The 9,217-nt window shown below is 45.1% G+C and overlaps 1 protein-coding gene across 6 annotated transcripts in view; it reads right to left on the reverse strand.

Annotated features, from left to right (window-relative positions):
* GRIA1 (glutamate ionotropic receptor AMPA type subunit 1) overlaps window positions 1-9,217 on the reverse strand; it is a 313,635-nt gene that overhangs the window by 105,810 nt on the left and 198,608 nt on the right. For all 6 annotated transcript variants that reach the window (XM_007460314.1, XM_007460311.1, XM_007460312.1 and 3 more), the window contains one exon: window positions 4,972-5,076. In XM_007460314.1, coding sequence (XP_007460376.1) covers window positions 4,972-5,076 — 105 coding nt within the window. The remainder of the gene's footprint in view (window positions 1-4,971; window positions 5,077-9,217) is intronic.

The following is a 9,217-nucleotide window of genomic DNA, read 5'->3' on the forward strand; positions in this document are numbered from 1 at the left end:
TGATGCCAAAACCCAGCTTGCCCCTCATGTAAGCTAGCAGGCTGAGAAATCTTCCACATTTTGATGAAAAGAAAGCTGGCAGTGATTTTTGAAGGGACATTGCACTTCAGAGATGAGAGCAAATTTCCCTTTCTTAGAGAAATGGGCTGGATTATTATACAGCCCTTTTATTCTCTACTGAGGATATGTAGGAACTTTGATTCTATCTCAAAGTAAATCAGAGCTAGTAGTTTGGTAAAAGTTGGGGCCCATCGTTCAGGAGAGGATTTAAACAGTTCTGACAGTGAGAGGTCTTCTCTTGGGGCCGGTTATAATTTTTGATCTCCTGTTTTCCATCTACCTCTAAAGATTTTTTGAATATCGGAAATGAGTCTAGATGATAGATTAGGTTTTTTTTAAGTAAATGATGTCTACAGAGGAGATGATCATTGAACAGTACATTCAATTGATTTACCTTGCATAGCCGTCAAATCAAATTTCCACATTTTTAGCTCTAAGCTTCCTCTGAAGACACAGCCCCTGACCTCCAAAAATGAGATCGATTATAATAAATTTTTTAAAGGAAGATGTCTCCTGTGGCAAAGACAACCTGAGGACCCCCAAGGATTCTTGTTTGCCTTGCATAGCATACAGGTATGGTGGGAAGTGGCTACCTGGACAGCAGTTGCATTTCCCAGCCTTCCATATGTCTAGGTGGGCCAGGTGATTGGGTTGGCCAGCAGAAGTGATGCACGTCTCTCCTAGCCCGACTCCCCCAAATCTCCAGCACAGTTTGTAATATCTTTCTTCCTCACCTGTTAGCTGGCTGTTGATAGCCAGGAAGACCCAAACAGACAGTGGAGCCTGCATAAGCCTGAGTCTTAATCAGAGCCCCCAGCCCCCATACTGGTCACTGGGTGAACAAGAATGAGACCTTTGTTGCATTAAACAGCTGAGATTTTAGAGTTTATCTGTTACTGCGCCTAGGGTTATCTTAACTAACACACTTAAAGAATTTGAACTTCATAAGTTTATGTGTTAACTTTATCTGAGTTCTGCTTGAGGTGTTTTAAAATTAAATTTGCCAGCAATTTTTTTTTTCTTACTTGCTGGCAGATCTATGGAAATATGGGCCAGAGTAGTATGCTCCCTGGTTGCCCAGCAACATTTAATACACTACCCACTCATTTAATGAACAACTGCTTATTTGCATGTGCTTACTGTGTGTCAATATATTGTAGGCACCGAGGATACAGTAAATAACAGAACCATGTCCCTGTGTTAAGAGAGCTGACATTTTAGGGGCAAGGAGGTGAAGAAGAGGGGAAGAAAGACAATATATATCCAGACCAGGGGTCATCAGACTTTAAAGAGCCAGACTGCAAATATTTTAGGCTTTGCAGGTCATGCAATCTCTGTAGCAACTACTCATCTCTGCTGTCATAGTGCGGACGCAGCTATAGACGATACCTAAACAAATGAGTTTGGCTGTATTCCCAAAAAACCACAAAACTCTATTTATGGACCCTGAAATTGTAATCTCATATAATTTTCACATATCATGAAATAGTCATCTTTTGATTTATTTCAAAATGTAAAAATCATTAGCTCATGGGCTGTACAAAAACAGGCATTTGGCCTGAATTTGGCCTGCAGGCTGAAGTTTACCAACCTCAGGAGGGATCAGTAAACCAACAAGAATATATCAGAAGGGGTAAGCACTGTGAAACACTGGGACAGTGGGATTGTGCTGGGTGGATGGGGGTCACTTTAGATAGCTTGGTCAGGGATGGCCTCTCCAAGGTGACTTTGCTTGGGCCAGACTTGAGTGACAAGGAGAGACACTGCATATGAAACTACAGTCATTGAGAATGTCGGGTAAAGGAACAGAAAGATGCTATAGGGTAGCTGTGGAGTTATGAGCCAGAGAAGGAGGAGCAAGGGCTGATGTCAGAGGGATGCAGCGTCTGGGGTTCTGAAGGTCAAGACAAGAAGTTATATTTCACCTGCAGTAGGAAGCCAGTCAAAAGCTTTAGGCAGAGAGAAGCAATATAGCCTGATGTATATTTGAAAATTATCATCCTGGCCCTCGTGTTGGGAAAATGGCCTTCTAGAGGGGCAAGAACGTGGCCAGCAGGACTAGTGACTGGTAAGGAGGCTCCTGAGTGAGTCAGGCAGGTGTGGAAGGTGGCTTGGGCTCTGGGGTCAGCAGTGGAAATGGAGAGAAGTGGCTGGATTGAAGCTCTGTCTCAGAGCTACACCAGGTCTCAGTATGTCCAAAGTTGGGTGGCAAGGATTTAAAGAAGAAACTTCCAAAGGACATCTGGACTGGAGAGCTGTGCATTGACGTCAGTAGGACTTTGTGTCACTTTCTTCCCTGCCCAGTCTTTCCTTTCCAGTTATACTTGGGTCAGAACTGGGGATGACAAACTTGGGGCATGGCAGGGGGATACATATCAAGCTGAAATGAGACTTGGCCATTTCAAGTCCAAAATTAGCTACAGGACCAGTAGTGATGGGCAGAGATGGTTTAAATCAACAATGATGGTCCCTTCATGAAAGACCTTCGAGAATTTTCCTACACTTCTCTCTTGGCAGCCAGTTACCAGAATTTGTGATCCTACTTGAATTTGACAAGGTATTTTATTTGGATAGAGGTCCCTAAATCAGCACCCCATGGTGAAGTGGAGTCTCTGAATGGGATTTCCCAAGGATTTATCTATAGTGGAGCCAGTGCCCATTCTGGCATTTGAAGATCCTAAGCATTTGATGGATTATGTGTAGAGCACACACATTTCAGTAGGATGTCAAAATGGACCCAGATAACCAGAGGGTGTGTTGGCAGATCGGTGGCCAGGATATGTGCCTAAAGATCAGGGGAGAGTCCTCAAGGCCCCCTGGTCAAGCAGCAGAAGCCCCTCTATTACCTACATCAGGTAAGGCCAGGCACTGCTCACTGAAACCAGCACAACGAGGTCACCGTGAATCTGAGAAGTTACTTTGTTAGGAGGCTGACTGAGTAAAAGGCCTGAAGCCACAGATGTGGAGGAATTGATTGTCCTCAAGTCAGATTCCCCGTAAACAAAGGATGCTTAAGCCCACATTCTAGGAAAGGATTTAGTCATTGGAAAGTAAGTTGAAAAACAGCCCCAGCATCTGAAAAATAAAGCACAACGATTTGCTTGTGGATTTTAAGGTTACTCTGTAATTTCTGTTTGCTGATTTATCCATTCCATGGGCTTGTACAGCCTGACTCACTCCAAATCAAGGCTGACATAAAAATCCCTGTGGCCTAAATAAGGCAGTTGAAACAAACAAAACATGGGCTGAATGTCCACTCCATTCCAGGGGCTACTTTTGGGAATCCCTTGATACAGGCAAGTGGGTAGCAGACATTGTTTCACTCAGTGCTGATGGCAACCCTGTGAGGTAAAGGGCATTATTCCCCAGTTGGAGATGATGTAACTGAGGTCCAAGGAGGCTAAGTTGTTCAAGGTCACGTGCCTAATAAAGAGTAAGGCAGAGACTTAATTTGGGTCGTGTCTATCTCCAAAGCCTGAGCTTATAACCATTCTGCCAGTGTATCTCACCAAACCACCCAGAGCATCATGGACCTCCACAGGTTGGGAATAGAAAGCATGAGCAGAGCTGTTCTGTAGAACTTGCTGGGATGATGGAAATGATCTGTTGAATACGTCTGTGCCGTCTAGTATGGCAGCCGCTAGCCACCTGTGGCTACTGAGCACTTGACATGTGGCTAGTGCAACTGAGGGACTTTTTAATTATTTAGAATTAAAGTTAAATGGCCATCCATGGCTAGTGGCAACTGTATTTGACAGCACAGGGCTAGAGAGCATCAGGTTTGAGAGATGAAGACCCAGTCTTCAATGTGCCAGGCACAGCCCTCAGAACTTCTGCACCCGTTAGATCATTTAATCCTCTCAGTGAGCCTATGAGATTGGCATTGTTATGGTGACCCCCACTTAAGGCACAAAGAACCTGATTTATTTGTCCAGAATCACAGGCTGGTAAGTGGTGATGCCAGGATTGAGTCCCAGGATTCCAGAGCTAATACTCTGATCCGTGACACCCTAGTAGCTTTATACCATGTGTGCAATGCCTCTTACCCGTTATGCTGTGCCACCCCAAGGAACTAGGAATGTGATGAAGGCCATGGACGGTAAAATAGAGGCTGCCATGAGTCATAACAAGGGAGCCTAGGGAAGGAGTAGCATTTTCTCTGAGTGTTGATGGCTGAGGAGGAATTGGCCAGGCAAAAGAAGGGGATGGGGTAGGGGGAGTCCTAGGCAGAGGGAACACGTTTGAAGGCTGGGAGGTAAGAAAGAACATAGTGCATTCCTGGAAGTGAAAGTTGATCAGAATGACTGGAGTGGAAGGAGGAAGGAAGTGAGTGTCAAAGGTCAAGGTCAGAGAAATTGGCAGAGGCCAGAGTGTGGTAGAATTCTGACTTGTTTTCTCCAAGGATTTGAATGTTGTTCCAAAATGTTTAATATGCATGCATATTATACATTGCATACATATACACAAACTAAATTTCACTTATACTTCTATGTGGAAAGTAGAGGGGATACGACCAAGTGTGGATCAGGAGAAGATGGTTCACTTCCTCAATAAATCATCATTCTCAAGTTCTTACTTTGGAATCCTATAGGAGCAGCAGGGGCATTTTATACACATCTATTACTTTATATTTTCACAGTAATTTCCCATCCCTTGGATCTTCACAAGCACCCCAAGACAAAGCTAGAGATTTTTTTAATCTCCATTTAATCTCCTCAATTCTCAGAGGAAGGAACTGACTTGCCCAAAGTCCCAGCTGGTTAGTGGCAGAGCTGAGGCTAGAATCCTCACTGCCTGCATCTCTTCTAAGAGATCCAGTCCAGGAAAGTGGGCTTGCAAGGCCCTCAGCTCTGGCCTGAGCCTCTGCTCAGCCCTCTCCCTGCTGAGGAACTGAAGCGAAGGGACCTTTACCTTTCGGATGCCGTCGTGCTTCATTTCGATCACATGGAGGGTGTAGTTGGTCCGGCGTCCTTTCTCATTAAATTGCACGTTTCCTGTCAAGCCTTCAAACCGCACCTGGAAAAGAAAAGCCAGGTGGTGACCAGCGAACCCTGAAGTTGCACTTCACGTTTGTTCATCGGTTTGCTTTTTCTGCCGAAGGGAAAGTCCAGAACCTGAGGAAGTTACATGGGATGAGGTCTTGGAGTAGCATCAGTACTAAACACCTCTCTACTCCTTTGCCTGTAGCAGTCATCACTGTTACAGTTCTCTTGCCTACTAAACTGAAACTCATCCTGAAAACTTTTTCACCCATTGCTTTAGGCGAACAGTAACAATGGATCAAAGTAGATCCTAATAGGAAATCTCTGTGCCATCCTCAGTCAGACACCCCCATCAGGACTACCACTGTGAGAAAGACCGCTCCTCAGGTGCACACCTTCAGATGTAGAAACTGAAGGAGACCTGCAAAGGAAGAGACTGGTGTGCCATCCCTGGTGAGTCAGAAGACCCAGGACCAGGAGCTGGCCTTGTGATGCCTTGGGCTATGCCTCAATATGGCTTCTTAGGTCCTTTGTGAGTCCAGGGATTACAATACTTGGGAGCCTAAAGACCTAGAATTGGGAGACCTGGATTTTACCCCAACTTTCCTTTGAGCAGCCAAGTGACTTTGGGCAATTTGCCTCTCTAAGTCTCAAACTTCCTGCCCCATCTACCTTAAAATGACACAGCAAATGTGAAAGTTCTGTGCAAACTTTAAAGCACCTGAGGAGATTCTTTATAAGACCAGAGCCTTTCAACAGGTCTCGGCTGGTGGAATCAAGATGCGTATTGGAAGCCCCCAAATACGCTGCATGGAACTTCTCCACAAATGAGACAGATTAAAATTCCATGGCTTCCTATCTCCAAGTTCACTTTAAAGGCCAAGTAGTCAACATGGGGGATCCAAGGCCTTTGGAACCAAGCCTGCTGCTCTGGAGGTGACCAATGAAATTTATCCACCTTCAAACTGGGGATGAGTCTAGCTGTGTATCATCAGCTTGAGTATAAGAAATCACATTCTCCAATGATGATCCACCATGTGTCCTCAGATCAGTCTGGCCTAAGGCCAGTGAGATGAGCCTGTACCTGTAACCAATATGAACCTGGCCTGTTAACCCAGCATTATTTATTCCCCCCTTCTTCAAATAGCTTAAAAGGAAGCCTCACAGGGTGTTACCATTTTCTGACAGTGAATGACCAGTCCCTCTGCCTTCAGAAGGTACAAGAATTGCTGGGGTGTATGTGTATTTGAGATGCAGGGGTGGGAGGGAGAAAGAAAGAAGGAAAGAAAGGAAGGAAGGAAAGAAAGAAGGAAGGAAGGAAGAAAGGAAGGAAAGAAAGAGAGAGAGAGAAAGAAAGAAAAAGAGAAAGAAAGAGAGAAAGAAAGAAGGAAGGAAGGAAGAAGGAAGGAAAGAAAGAAAGAAAGAAAGAAAAGTGTGTGTGAGCGTGTGTGTGTGTGTGTGTGTGTGTGTGTGTGTGTGTGTGTATGTCTCCTCTCAGGCTGACCCTCCCATCACCTCCTGGTTTGAAGTTTCAGTGGGGAGGTTACAACAGGCCCACAGCACTGAACAAATTAGATAACAAGCTCTTCACTCTCTGAGATGAAATCTGGAGAAATTCTTGCTCTGGAAAAGTCTAGGCTGGTTTTGCTTTTCAAAGAGGAAGCAAAGTACCAATCCTGCTACAAAGAATAAGAAGAGAGCGATTCCAGTCCATCAGAAGCTTCACCTTCTCTCCTTGGTCGTCTCTTGCCCATCTTTAGCTTCCCGTTCATTGCTGTGTACCAACTTATATGACTCATTTGGAAAAACAGACTGGGATAGATGTGCAGATGGTTTGCAGAAACAGAAAGAAGTGTCATTAATGATTCAAATGGGACTCTATTTTTGGTGCTGGTATCAAGTGCCATACTAATTATCATTATGTCATTCATGTCATACTAATTATCATTATGTCATATTCATAAAGCAAATTGCATAATGTCTCTATGACTCAGTTTCCTCATTTGTTTCATGAGACCCATTAGGTTTAATTATGTCTTAAGGTTGCTTTACAGATTAAATGAGATATTTTTTGATCAATGCTTGCCCCATGGTGAGTATTCAACAAAGGCCAGCTATTACTTTTATTATTACTAATTGTGTTATTAATACTACCACCATTTTACAAGTGTTTATGAAGCATTTTCACACATATTACTTCATCTCCATTCATAGCAACCCCCTGATATAGGTCAGTTAGAGAGAGATTAGGATCTTCACTTTCATGAGAGAAACCTCTCTGGAGGTAAACCTCTCTGGAAGGTAAAGTGATTTGCTCAAGACTTAGGACTTACAGGTGTCCAAGGCAGGCCTGAAATCCAGAGCTTCTGACATATTCTGGTTTCTTCACTTAATATACCAAGTGGCCTCTCAAACAGAGGGACAGTGCTACTGTCCTAGGCTCTGAGGGGTGACACAGAGATGTATAGAGCATGTGTTCTCCAGGCCTACTACTGCTATCCTCTATTCCAGTTGGGCCTTCCCCAGGCTGCACTCTGTTAATTCCTGACTATGTGGCCATGTACAAGTCACTGTGCCTATCTGTTGTTGGTTTCCTCCTCAAAGAACTGAAGTGCTTAGCATATTGTCTGGGACATAAATGTTCAATGAGTAGTGTCTGTTATCTAAGTGATGGTGATGGTGATGATGATGTTGAAGCTAATGATTACTACTGTGCTGTGTGCAGTGGGTACACAGTGTGGCAAAGAAGAAGATTTAACATGGAAGCCTTGGGTCTGATCAGCTGTGGTCTCACGGCAGGGGGTCCTTTCAGCAGAAACGAGGGTCTTTTCACTGTCATTTTTACGTGCCTTTCTCAGTTTCCAAAAAAAATCAGCAGCAGCAAAGTTTTGTGACCTGAGGGCCCCTTGTGTTGCCACAGTGTTTTCACAAGATGCTGCTTATTTGATGTACCCAGAAACCCAGTGAGTAGCAAAAGCAGAGGTTATTTTGCTGATGTTACAGATAGGATTACTGAGACTCAGAGCCACGGCACTTGGGTTCCGGATTCACAGTACATCAGGAGAGGCCCGGAGCAGCTGAAGGCTCTGACCGTCTAGTTGGAGAAGCCAAGACTTACACATCCTGAGATAAAGTGGGAAAGAAGACGTCCCAGAATTACCGTTCCATGATGGCAGAGCAAGGAGAGGTCAAGAGAATGGACTAGCCCCAAACCATTTATGAGGATAGTCTGGACTCATAGTCAGAGGAATAAGCTTCTCAGAAATACATGCTATGGGCACATCTGGAAACTGCCATCCTATCCATCAGGACTGAGCCTCTGAGCCCTCATTCCCCACTCCTACCCCCTACCCCCATGCTAGGGTGACAGGGATCAGACTGAGGGAAACCTGGAGTTTCCCCTTAGTTCCTGCCTCCTGGACCTCCCATCACTGTCCTGGCACCTGCTCACTCCCCCTGTGAAAGATGGAGAATTAACCTTGGATTTCCTGTAAATGGTATTGGGTGCCAGCTCAGAGTCTGCCACCCATAAGATGCTGAAGCATAAATTTTCTTTCCTGCTTGTGCCCGCCGATTGCTGGTTAGTGTTTCTACTACTTGAGCCATCAACCCTGATGACTTCTCCAACCCCATCCCCGGGGGGTGGGCAGCAGAGATGCTCTGGGCCCAAGGCTTCTACAGCCTTTTTGTGGCTGCCGTGAGGTGGATCTGTTCTCTTGGCCTCTCCTCCTGAATGCTCACTGGGTGTGGGAAGTCAGAGCCTGCGGGCTAGATCCCAGTAGACCACATTCTGGTTATAGTAGCCAAGTTAAGTCTCAGGACCCCTCTGAGCTTGCAGTTGCCCACCTGAACAATGGGAAGAATAATCCTGCTCTGTCTCATGCAGTTGCCCTGAGGTTCAAAGAAGCTTTTATATTATCCCTTATTTTATTTTATTTTTTTAAAATTTTTAAAAAATTTTTTATTTTTTATTTTTTTTTTGCGGTACGTGGGCCTCTCACTGTTGTGGCCTCTCCCGTTGCGGAGCACAGGCTCCGGAGCACATCGGCCATGGCCCATGGGCCCAGCGGCTCCGCGGCATGTGGGATCTTCCCGGACTGGGGCACGAACCCATGTCCCCTGCATTGGCAGGCGGTCTCTCAACCACTGTGCCACCAGGGAAGCCCTATCCCTTT

The sequence above is a fragment of the Lipotes vexillifer genome, unplaced genomic scaffold (assembly GCF_000442215.2).
Source record: "Lipotes vexillifer unplaced genomic scaffold, Lipotes_vexillifer_v1.1 scaffold361, whole genome shotgun sequence".
Classification (NCBI taxonomy): Eukaryota; Metazoa; Chordata; class Mammalia; order Artiodactyla; family Lipotidae; genus Lipotes; species Lipotes vexillifer.